Source organism: Puma concolor, chromosome A3 (assembly GCF_028749965.1).
Source record: "Puma concolor isolate L17-30 chromosome A3, mPumCon1.1.hap2, whole genome shotgun sequence".
Lineage (NCBI taxonomy): Eukaryota > Metazoa > Chordata > Mammalia > Carnivora > Felidae > Puma > Puma concolor.
Genome location: NC_141669.1, coordinates 15,610,905 through 15,624,062, shown reverse-complemented (window position 1 = coordinate 15,624,062; position 13,158 = coordinate 15,610,905). Strand labels below are relative to the sequence as shown.

The 13,158-nt window shown below is 36.9% G+C and overlaps 1 protein-coding gene across 4 annotated transcripts in view; it reads left to right on the top strand.

Moving 5' to 3' along the window:
* The window catches only part of WDR35 (WD repeat domain 35), a 61,038-nt gene that overhangs the window by 34,908 nt on the left and 12,972 nt on the right, over positions 1 to 13,158 (top strand). For all 4 annotated transcript variants that reach the window (XM_025927129.2, XM_025927128.2, XM_086700078.1 and 1 more), the window contains 4 exons: positions 680 to 733; positions 4,931 to 5,040; positions 5,754 to 5,964; positions 11,114 to 11,194. In XM_025927129.2, coding sequence (XP_025782914.1) covers positions 680 to 733; positions 4,931 to 5,040; positions 5,754 to 5,964; positions 11,114 to 11,194 — 456 coding nt within the window. The remainder of the gene's footprint in view (positions 1 to 679; positions 734 to 4,930; positions 5,041 to 5,753; positions 5,965 to 11,113; positions 11,195 to 13,158) is intronic.

The following is a 13,158-nucleotide window of genomic DNA, read 5'->3' as shown; positions in this document are numbered from 1 at the left end:
ACTCAGTTTTCACTAGTTTATGCATGTACATGTGTGCGTGTGGTTTTATGGAATCTTACCATCATGAAAGAACTTGCCTCATGCTATTTCTTCATTTTCACACTTGTTCTCCACCCCATCCCTGCTCCACTGGCAACCACTCATCTGTTTCCATTTCTGGTTTTGTCACTCTGAGAATTCTTTAAATGAATGGAATCATGTGGCATGTAACCTTTTGAGATTGGCTTTTTCTCACTAAGCATAAGCTCTTGAGACTCGTCCAGCTTGTTGCTGTGCCATGCTGTTTCCCCTTCCTCATTCTGGCACGGTCTGGCCCTTCTGTCATCTGTTCATCTTTTATGACTGAGCTCAGGTTTCCATCTCCCTGCGTACTTCTGTGTAAATGAGATGTTCCTTCCTGTTGCTCTCCTAGATCTTGAGTGTACCGCTACTTTTATTAATTAGGTGTTCAGCTCGCTTTCTTCCCCAGTAGGCTTTTGAGTAATCCCTGAGGGGAAAGATTTTATTCGAGTGTCTTCGGTGCTTAGTTCAGCATCTTGCACATAGTAGGTGCTCAGTAAGTGAATGTTTAAGTTAATAAATATATTGAAGTATTCTTCTTAGTGAATTGCATACTACCTTATACCAGATTAGTCACTCAATAAGTATTTGTTAAAGAATAATAATTGATTTATTTTAGGGCACCCGGGATCCAATTTGTGCCATAACTGCATCTGATAAGACACTGATCGTGGTAAGTTCTTAAAAAACTGATTTTATGAATAATAATTGTTTAAATTATAAAAATAGAGTAAAGTAATATGTTTTGGATTTGAATATCATCTTGTGGGCACCCAGTTTTCTAAGCCCAAAGTAGTAAATAAGAAATTTTTAAAGACTGCCTCACAAATTGTTAATTATTTGCAAAAATAACTATTAATAAATGCAGTAGAATAGTGGCCAACTGGGGAGAGTTTGACACCGGCTTGCATGAGCCACACAAGGGTTGGCAGGTGTCGAGTGGATTGGATAGCGGTAGTAGGTCTTAGAAAGCTTCCTTCTGTATGTGGCCCACTATTTGGTGTTGGAGAAAGTGCTTTGGCTCAGCTATTTTCATAAGACTTAAAATGAAGAGGTGGTGTGTTTGCTAACCAGTAAAAAAAAAAAAAAAAGTCTAGGGCAAATTTTTGCTGAATTTTTCAAATAAAATGAATGTAATGGTGGCTTTTCTTGAGCTCTGGCGTTTGAAAATACTAATTTTAGAACTAAATGTTTACTTTAATATAATGGTGGTGGAGTCATTGAATTTCAGTTGTGTAAACATAGCCTTAGTGGTGTATGTTTACAGTTCTAGTTATGTTCTTTAGCCATTAGATAATTTTTGGGGGGACAAAATCTTAAGAATGTATTATTGTTTTTCCTCATCAAGTAAATTTGGTGTATTTTTGAAGGAGTTTGTCTTATGGAGCCTCTTTTTTCTTTTTAGAGTCTTTGCTCAATGGCAGGGGTTTTTGGTTATGCTAGTGGTGTTTCTGACATTAGCAAAAATAAAGTAACATGCAACTCCTATCAATCACGAAAATTGACATAATTCCCAAATGACAGTCTACCTATAACATACACACTTGAATGGTTTTAATACCAGCCAGAAAGTGTAATGGAGAAAATATCTTCTGCCTTTAAAATTTCACTGTTGAAATGTAAAAGGTTTTAGAATCATTACTTTTTCAAACCTTTAAAGCCAAAGGGCCCCCTTTTTCAAAAACAAAATCTTTTTTCCTACCCCAATATGGTAAATCTTCCAAAACCCATACCTCCCTTTTATACACTAAACAATATTCTCCCCCTCCTCCTTCCACCCTTTCTGATAGGCCCCTCTTGAGAATCACGCTGCAAAAGCGGTGCTCCACTGATTAAAAAGGGGAGAGGGAAAGATGGCCTGAGCCGAGCCTTCCGCTTTGTCCCATTGCCATGGCCAGAGGAACAGAAGGGTTTGGAAACCAGAGTTCGCTCTTGTCTGTTATACCAACTATTGATCTGTCAGCATTAAGGTTTACACAGAGTTACACTGAAACTTCTATTCTTTTATTTTTTATTTTTATTGTTTTTGAGTATTCTTTTTTTTTAATTTAATTTTTTATTTAAAAAAAATTTTTTTTTTAACATTTATTTATTTTTGAGACACAGAGAGACAGAGCATGAACGGGGGAGGGTCAGAGAGAGAGAGGGAGACACAGAATCTGAAACAGGCTCCAGGCTCTGAGCTGTCAGCACAGAGCCCGACGCGGGGCTCGAACTCACGGACCGCGAGATCATGACCTGAGCTGAAGTCGGCCGCTTAACCGACTGAGCCACCCAGGTGCCCCTTATTTCTTATTTTTTAAAAATTTACATCCAAATTAGTTAGCATATAGTGCAACAATGATTTCAGGAGTAGATTCTTTAGTGCCCCTTACCCATTTAGCCCATATCCCCTCCCCCAACCCCTCCAGTAACCCTCAGTTTGTTCTCCATATTTATGAGTCTCTTCTGTTTTGTCCCCCTCCCTGTTTTTATATTATTTTTGTTTCCCTTCCCTTAGGTTCATCTGTTTTGTCTCTTAAAGTCCTCATATGAGTGAAGTCATATGATTTTTGTCTTTCTCTGACTAATTTCACTTAGCATAATACCCTCCAGTTCCATCCACATAGTTGCAAATGGCAAGATTTCATTCTTTTTGATTGCCAAGTAATACTCCGTTGTATATATATATATATATATATATATATATATATATATATATATATATATATATACCACATCTTCTTTATCCATTCATCCAACGATGGACATTTGGGCTCTTTCCATAATTTGGCTATTGTTGATAGTGCTGCTATAAACATGGGGGTGCATGTGTCCCTTTGAAACAGCATACCTGTATCCCTTGGATAAATGCCTAGTAGTGCAATTGCTGGGTCATAGGGTAGTTCTATTTTTAGTTTTTTTGAGGAACCTCCATACTGTTTTCCAGAGGGGCTGCACCAGCTTGCATTCCTGACTGTTTTATTTTTAAACATATTTTTTGGAATCTTTAATCAGCTTTTAATGTAATATTTTATGTCTTGAGACTTCCTTACATATTCTAGAGAGATGCCCACTTTGTTAGGTACATGATTTGCAAATATTCTTCCAATTTGTACTTTGTCTTTTTTCTTCTCCTAACAAGGTCATTCACAGAGAAAAAATTTTGATTTTTGTGAATTCTGGTGTATCAGTTTTCTCTTTTAAGGATCATGCTTTTGGTGTGTTAGTTTTAAGCTTCTGCCGAGCCTCATTTATATTCTTTTTTTAAAAATTTTTATTTAGGGGAACCTGGATGGCTTAGTCTGTTGAGTGTCTGACTTCGGCTCAGGTCATGATCTCACTGTTCATGGGTTCGAGCTTCGCGTTGGGCTCTGTGCTGACAGCTCGGAACCTGGAGCCTGCTTCAGATTCTGTGTCTCCTTGTCCCTCTGCCCTCCCCCACTCATACTCTGTCTCTCTTTCTCTCTTTCAAAAATAAATATCAAAAAAAAATTTTAAAAATTTATTTAAATCCAGGTCAGTTAACATAATTGTAATAGTGGTTTTGGGAGTAGAACCCAGTGATTCATCACTTACATATAACACCCAGTGCTCCTTCCAACAAGTATCCTCTTTAATGGCCATCACCCACTTAGCCTACCTCCCACCAACCTCCTCCATCAACCCTGTTTGTTCTTTGTATTTAAGAGTCTCTTATGGTTTTCCTCCCTCTCTGTTTTTATCTTATTTTCCTTACCTACCCTTATGTATATCTGTTGTGTTTCTTGAATTCCACATATGAATCAAATCATGCAATGTCTTTCTCTCACTGACTTATTTCGCATAGCTTTATACATTCTAGTTACCTCCACATTGTTGCAAATGGCAAGATTTTAGTCTTTCTGATCACCAGGTAATATTCCATTGTATATATATACACCACATCTTTTTTTTTTTTTTTTCTCCACTATTCATAGAACAGTTTATTGACCTACCTCATCTGGCAGGCCGTGGGCCCCTTCTGACCAGGAGAAGTGTCAGTCTTATAACACATCTACTTTATCCATTCATCAGTAGATGGACATTTGGGCTCTTTCCATAATTGGCTATTGTTGATAGCGCTGCTATAAACATTGGGGTGCATGTGCCCCTTAAAATCAGTCTTTTTGTATCCTTTGGATAAATACCTAGTAGTGCAACTGCTGGGTTGTAGGGTAGCTCTATTTTTAATCTTTAAAAAATTTTTGAGGAACCTCCATACTGTTTTCCAGAGTGGCTGCACCAGTTTGCATTCCCACCAGCAGCACAAAAGAGTTCCCCTTTCTCTGCAGCCTCACCACATCTGTTTTTTCCTGAGTTAATTTTAGCCATTCTAACACATTTAAACTAATACTCATTGTATCACTGCTTCTGATCATCTCCATTTGCCACTAACTAGTATCAGGTAGATGGCTATAGGATAAAAACGTGGACTTTCAGAAACCACTGTTTCATATGGTGATCTTATATTGATTTTTCATTCATGGTGAAATTTAATGCAATAAGTGCTTTATATTTTAGCTTTTAATGTACCTTAAATATTAACCTAGACAACAACTGTAAGTCACCCTTGTTATTTCTTCCTTGTGATATAAGGAGTTATGTATTACTGAACAGCTAAGTTTCTGACTTCTTTCTTGAATGCTGCATGAAAAAAAATTACATCACCTTCAACCACTTTTAAAGGGGTTTAATTAAATTAGGAGATAAATATGTACTCGGTAACGTGATTTAGTATCAGAATTGGGAATTAGTTATGACACATTCACTTTGGTTTGGAAACAAATGTATGAACATATAGAGAGATGTGTAGTTGTAATTTAATGTTATTTTGTAAATATGCTTTAGTAATCAAAAGTAATTTCCACAGGGTCGTGAATCTGGCACCATTCAGAGATACAGTCTTCCTAATGTTGGTTTGATTCAAAAGTATTCCCTTAACTGTCGAGCCTACCAGTTATCCTTGAATTGCAATTCTAGGTAAGTCTGAAAATTCTCTTCATATAGATGCTGGGCTTAGAAGTTATCAATTTGGATTGTTGGATTTATGTAATAAATACAAAGATGTGTATTTGTTTTAAACTTGTCTATGGTTCAGTGTGGTTTTACTGTACTATATTTATATTTAAATGTTTATTATACGGTATTTAGATGTTTTTCTCTAATTGGCAAAATATAGAAATTCAAATGTAATACTTTAAATTGCGTACCAGTTGCTTTAATTCCTTTGGATACTTTTTCCTCACAAGGAAGCAAAATGGAGAGTAGTCTATGTCTTCTATCAAATTTAAGAAATTTTTAAAACCAGTTATTTTTTTAAAGCCATTTCTTTTTTCTTTTTCTTTTTTTATTAATTTTTTAAAAATGTTTACTTATTTTTGAGAGAGAGAGACAGACAGAGAATGAGCAGGGGAGGGTCAGAGAGAGAGGGAGACACAGAATTTGAAGCAGGCTCCAGGCTCTGAGCTGTCAGCACAGAGCCCGATGTGGGACTCACGAACCATGAGATCATGACCTGAGCCGAAGTCGGACGCTTAACCGACTAAGCCACCCAGGTGCCCCTTAAAGTCATTTCTGCCTTCTTCCCAGATTTGGATGAACTGATTTTGCACAAGAAGGGTAATAATTATATTCGTGATTGCTGATTGTCATTTTACCATCTTGTTTCCTTTCTCCAATTTCAATATTTGTAGTCGTCTTGCTATCATAGATATCTCAGGAGTTCTAACTTTCTTTGACTTGGACGCTCGGGTAACAGACAGCACAGGACAGCAGGTCATTGGCGAGTTGTTAAAATTGGAGCGTAAAGATGTCTGGGATATGAAGTGGGCCAAGGATAATCCAGATTTGTTTGCGATGATGGAGAAGACAAGAATGTATATTTTCAGAAACTTGGATCCTGAGGTAAACACAAGAAATGAGTATTAGCAGTACATAAATAATGAGCCAGATGTGAAAACCTGGCTATTTCCCTTTTGTTTCCTTAAGAGGTTTGTTGGTGTTGGAGGCGTAAATTTCTGAAAATAAATAGAAACATATCTGTGGATTTGTAAAATATTTGGTCATAAGTGGGAATAATACCCATCCTTTAAAAAGTCTCTGCTTTCTCTGAAAGGCACTTCCTAAGCATTTATCTGTACTTTTTAAAAGATGGAACCATGGTCTCTAATACATAGTCTTTATTTTTTCCTTGTCAAAGTTAAGAAAAAAAGAAAATCAGTAGTAATATTTACCAAAATTGCTTAAAACAACCTAACCAAAGAAGTGTAGGCTTTTATTCTCCTTTGCCTCCCTGTCCACCTTAATCTGTGCTTCCTTATTTATGTTCACATGACCTCTATCAGCCACTAATCCTGGTCTTTCTCACTCTGATGATTTTATGAATATGCAAGTGTGGACTGATTAATCTGTCCTCTCTGGAGTATCAGGAAGCCACTTGCTCACTAATTTTAAAGTTATATTTTGATTTTCTACTTGTGGCTCACATCAGCTAATTGTTTTTTTTTTAAGATTATTTATTTTGACAGAGAGAGCAGGGGAGGGGCAGAGAGAGAATCCCAAGCAGGCTCCACACTGCCAGCGCAGATCCCGATACAGGGCTCGAACCTACAAACTGTGAGATCATGACTTGAGCTGAAGTCAAGAGTCGGACACTCAGCCGACTGAGCCACTGGGGTGCCCCACATCAGCTAATTTTTAAGTTTAGAACTTCCCTGTCAGTCTGCTCTGGACCAACTGTTAGCATTTGTGTTTAGGAAATTCAATGTAATTTGAGTGGTAGCCTAATCAAAGCATCATTGAGATAAATTTTTATGTAATTTTTGAATAATTAATGGTTTCCAGTTGGGAATTTTCTGTATGGTTGTTGCACCCAACAAATGTAAATAATAATAAATAAGTTGATAGATATCATTAATTGATGTATGGGTTTGCGGTTTCCTTTTTGGAAAGAAATTGCATGCTTGGACCACTGAGCTGCCAAAAATCTTCTAGAGTGATTTATTTAGTGGTAAACTATTACACTGTCCCTTTAATATCTTAAATTATTTTCACATTTCCCCATTTTAGTGCTACTCAGGATCTTTGGGCTGGGAAATGACCTCATGTGAATTGTTCTCAAAGGCTTTGTCAGGAATTTTAAGGATCTTTGTAATTTTTAGCCCCTGGGTAGGGTTTAAAGGAAAGGCATTCAGGGCTGCTGCATTTAACTTGTAAGCAGGGGCTTCTTTCAAGGCTCCAAGGGAAATTTGACACTTGCCACAAAGTAAGTGTAAAAATTTGACAGGTAACCACAGGCTAACCTTGAGGATGGGAGAATACTTTTTGAATGTTAGGGTCCTTTTTCCATCCGTGTCCCCATGCGTACTAAGTCAGAAATCATATGCCTGGGCGAGTGTTGTTCCTGGCTGTTTGTAACGTGTGTGTAGCACACACGCTCAGTCTAGCACCAGGGGACGTCTTGGCCTGGTGCAAAGTGCTTCTTGAGTAGTTTTAACAGAATAGCCTTCCCCTCCCCTCCTTTTTTAGAGTCATTTTCAGGCTTGGCAAGTAGTTCAATTTCTGTTGGATTTAAAGCTAGATGGATTTCTTTCAACCTCACCACTGACTGGATTTCTTTATAAGTCATGCTGTGCTGTTCTGTTCATTCATGAGGACACTGGCTGGCTGTTGTCCCTGCTTGGTTAGTTATTGGTTAGTTGCTCTGCTGTTCATTTCTTTGGCTGCTCATTGACTGATTATGTAAGGACGTACTCTTTAAAACAGGATTTACTGGAGCTCCTTTAGGGCATAGTATTCTTTTACAATTCAGGAGATAAGCTGTTATTTGACAGTTAATACTGAATCCATTTTTGTCCATTTGAGTGTTAGGAATTCTAGATTCATACCTTCCTTTAAGTTGTAAACCTTTCTTCAGATTATAGATGAAAAACGGGTGCCATTTGTGTGTGAAGTTGTAATTCACTGATAAAGCACACTTTCTGAGAATTTGGAAATGAGTATTTAATGTTGATATTCCCTGCTTGGTCATTTTTATCTCCAGTGACCCTCTAAAGGTACCAATTCAGCTTTTCTAGTCTTTTTCTTGGATCTTCCCTTTCATTGGTACTACTTCATATTCATATTCCTTTCATATCTCATATTTTTACCACTCAGCTCATTTTTATACACTTCTTTACCAAACAAGAAGTTTCCAAATTTTTGAATCCATATCTTCATCTATGCATAATTATTTATTTAGAAATGATATATGTGACTTACCATATTAATACAAGTACTGTATGAATCATGTCCCTAAAATAGAAATTCTGAAAGAATGAGGAAAAAAATACATTTAACAGGCTGAAGTGAACTTTATTTTGAAATGTCAGGGTGCTGTAGTTCTCACTGCCATTAGCTAGTGTCTGAGCATCGTGCACACTTGAATTATTAACTTCGTAAAGTCTTGTGTTTCAAATAGTCTTCTTGATAATTTTCAATTGTTTAGCTGACTTTCTGTCAGATCTGATTCGAATGTGATTGTTTTCACTTTCTAATGTGGCTAACCCCAGAGTTTGCCAGGAGTAAAGGGGGTGACTGTTCTGCCTCGTCTTGTTTGCTTGTGCTTGCATTCCAGTATTCCACTTCATTCACGTATTCTTTCCAGGGATATTTTTAAACCACTTGTCCAATTTATGAGAGCTAGCGCAAAATTAGAGACTGTAATCCCTGAATCCGCTTAACTAGGTATATACAAACTTCGGTATGTCACAGTATGCTGCAATTAAATGGATAAGCGCTCAAGATACCTGTTATACTGTACATGTTCTGAGACCTTCTGATGTATGTACTGGGTAAGAGTACTTAATACAGTATAGATTAGTGAAGTTTAAAATACTTTCTTGATAAAAATAAATTTCTTATATACTGAGTAGGGGAGTGTATCCTGCTTTTGTTGACCACTGGTCTAAAACTTCATATTCAATGGAAATATGGATGGATATCTAGTGAATTTTGGAAAATAATGAGAATTAGATGAGATAATTCAAGTAGAAGTTGACTTTTTAAAATCCGAATAATATAAATATATTTGCATATTTACTTGTGCGCCAATAATCATAGATTATTTTCGAAACTCTTAGTTTTTAACCTTCCTTCCAATCTTTATTTTCTCCCTTTCTCTTTATTTTTGGTATAACTTTTTATCCACACATCATCTTTTATGACTTTATTTTTTGGCTACCTTGCTTTGTTTTTTGTCTAGTCAAAAATAAAGCAATATTCTAATGATAAACATTTTTATACAGGTATATTTGGATACATGTTGTATTCAAATAATTAAAATATATGAAAGGCCTCTATAAGAAGTATGTTATTATATACTTAATTCTTGAATTAAATTTTATCCTTGATTCTTTCTGTGTGATCATTGCTCATACCTGCCTTTACACAATACAACTTTTTTTGAGGAAATAAAGAAATTTGGTAAAATTTTCTCATATAATCAACAATTTTTGCTTAAAAAAATTTCTTTTATGTTTACTTATCTTTGAGAGACGGAGACAGAGCGTGAACAGGGGAGGCAGCAGAGAGAGAGGGAGACACAGAATCTGAAGCAGGGTCCAGGCTGAGCTGTCAGCACAGAGCTGGACATAGTGCTTGTACTCATGAATGGTGAGATCATGACCTGAGCTAAAGTCGGATGCTTAAGCGACTGAACCACCCAGGTGCCCCAACAATTTTTACTTTTTAAGAGAAAATGTCACTTTAAGACTCAAATGCATATAATGTGCACACAGAGCCCCATTCTTAAACCTTGACATACTAAAACTAAATATGATTCAATTTTTAAAAATCTGATTCAATTTTTACCTCTAATTTCCATCTTTTTGAGTATTTTCCTATAGTTTCTATCACATGAAGAACTAAGTATCAGAGTTATAAATTTGATACATTATTTCCTTTGAATTTTGCTTACTTTCTATTTCATGATACACACACACACACACACACACACACACACACACATATTAAAAACACATTCCAGGGGTGCCTGGGTGGCTCAGTCAGTTGAACGTTCGACTTTGGCTTATGTCATGATCTTGCGGTTCATGGGCTCGAGTCCCGTGTCGGGCTCTGTGCTGACAGCTCAGAGCCTGGAGCCTGTTTTGGATTCTGTGTCTCCCTCTCTCTCTGCCCCTCCCTGACTCAGCTTGGTCTTTCTCTCTCTCAAAAAATAAATAAACATTAAAAATTACATTCTGGTATTATTTCCATTACCAGACATTATCTTATCCTTTTCATAGTGCTCTTGGAAGTAGTAAGTATAGTGAGAGTTTATTTCTTGTTATTTATATAATATTTATATCTCCTTTTTCTACTAGAGATTTAGGGCAGCTACTTTACATTATAATATGCATTTGCTACACTTTATTTCTATAAGCTTGCGTAATACTAAGAAAAGAGACAGACCTGTAACAGACTTGTGTATTTACATCTTGGCAAATAAATCTTATGTAGAAAATCTATCAGGAATGCTCTCTGGCTAATTTTATACAGGATGGACTTTGCAGTATGGGGTAAGATTTCTTTGATATATGTACTTACATACAACTATAGTGTTTGTTGGTTTTATTAAGAATTAAATTTAATGTTTCATTGCATGAGTAAGAATTATCAAGTGGTATAAGGCATTTTTGGATTAATTGAGAAAAATTGGACTGATGTTAGATGCTATTAGGGAATTAATATTAATTATATGAGGTGTAATAATAGTAATGTGGCCACTTAAAGAACATCCTTATCTTTAGAGATATGTACTGAAATATTTAGGGGTGAAATGTCATGATGTCTATACATTTTATTTGATTTACTTTAAAAGACTTCATCCAAAAAATCGACTGAAGCATATTTAGCAAAATGTTAATAATATTTAGGTGATGGACATATGGATGTTAATGACATTCTTTCTAATTTTCTGTTGGTTTGAAAATGTTGAAAATAAAATACAAAGTCATATGTTAAAGGAAGGAAAATTTTGTACAATTAAGCATAACATTTGTCTTTATCTTTAAAGGAGCCCATTCAGACTTCTGGATATATTTGTATCTTTGAGGATTTAGAAATTAAATCTGTTCTTTTGGATGAGATATTGAAGGTAATTCTTGAAAAACAATTGTATTTTTGTTGCTGGCTTGACTGGGATTTGTTTTATTTTATGCCCAGGCAGTGTGGTGTTCCTGTTAGGAATGTGGATTGACCCTGCTTGGTCACTTGTACCACTTTTAGACAGGTTCCTTCATCCTTTTTGAACTTCATTTTCCTTTCTTGTTTATAAGCCTCAATTATTTTTTTCAATTTTTTCCTCTATAAAATGTGGATAATAATGGCTCCTATCTAACAGGATTGTTATTGTATAAGGTAATCTGTGAAAAGCACTTACCACAGTGTTTGGATCAAGAGCTCAAAAAATGGTGGCTAGTTGTGGTTGTCATTGTTTTTATGTCAATAACAAAGAGAAGAAATACTTGACAATTAATTTACTTTGTTCTTTTGAGCTCTAAGACAGGTACTTGAGTAACTTTGTTTGCAGGGCCACTATCCTCCTATTTTTTTTTCAGGCTTTATAAAATAATCCAGTTCTGATTCCAGCTATCTTTTTGAACCCCTACTTTGGCCTTCATTGACTATCTTTTGAGAATTTCTTTCTCTAAGAATATATTAAAAACATTTTTACTTTCATTTTATTTTTTTCAACGTTTATTTATTTTTGGGACAGAGAGAGACAGAGCATGAACGGGGGAGGGGCAGAGAGAGAGAGGGAGACACAGAATCGGAAACAGGCTCCAGGCTCTGAGCCATCAGCCCAGAGCCCGACGCGGGGCTCGAACTCACGGACCGCGAGATCGTGACCTGGCTGAAGTCGGACGCTTAACCGACTGCGCCACCCAGGCGCCCCTTTACTTTCATTTTATACAAAGCATTTACTTTTTTCTGTATACTTCATATATTTTTTGGAATTGGGTTAATAGAGTTTTACATTTCTGAAGTTAGTTGCAATTTGTAGCATGGTTTCATGTTTTGGTTTGATATGTAAATTGTAGCCCTTTAAAGCGCTTTGTTTATGAGCCTGTTTTTTTTTCCCCCCATGAGAAATTTATTGGAGCACTAGAGCTGAAGGAATACGAAAGGAAAAGGAAGGGAATTTACTAAATTTACATTCACTAAAGTGCCTTCATAGGAGGTGTTCAATTGTCATTTGTCATTGCATGTCACTCTTCATTTGTCATTACAACTGTGCCTGGTAGATAATACACAGACCTCATTTTTAGTGGAGAAAGCTCTTTGTGAGTAAAATGATTTACCAAAAAGTCTGTCTGTTCACTGACTCAGCAGATGTTTATTGGCAGTCAGTAAGGCAAGTTCCTGGCCTCAAGTAGAGGGGTTGGGGAGGTAGACAAGAAATTCAGCAACCAGCAAAGGGGCGGGGCTGGCGCAGTTCAGTGGACAGGTGCGTCTGTCAGAGGTCTGTGGGGAGAGAGCGCTGGTACAGTTCTGAGACTGTGAACCACATGAGTAGTACAAGGCTGGCATTGTGCTAAACGTTTGATACGTGTTATCTCATTTAATCCTCACAATTCTAGGAAGCCAGTCTGATTATTATCTTCATTTGTTCATATGAAGAATCTGAGGCTTGGAGAGAGAAACTCATTTGCCAGTGACACCCAGTTGGCAGTAGGCAGAGACGTGAATGATTTCACTCCAAGCCGTCTGGCTTCAAAGCTGGTGTATGTAATTGGTAGCAGTGGCGGAACTGAAGGGGAACAGTCGTGGGGGAGGTTGGCCCCAGTCATACGAGACCTTGTGTGCCTTCTGTGGAGTTTGGACTGCCTTCTGGAGTCACTGGGGGAGTAAAGCAGGAGAGTGATGTGATTGGGTTTATATTTGGGGAAGATGGCCTTGGCTTCCTGGGTGGGCACAGGACGGGGGTACAGCAGGTTTTAGAAAGAGTTGTTACATAGCCAGTAGGCTGAGGAATTAGGATCTAAGCTTAGATCTGTTTGAATCCAAACCTCATGCATTTTCCATACTACTTTCTACTTTGTGCCAGGGATTTCTGGG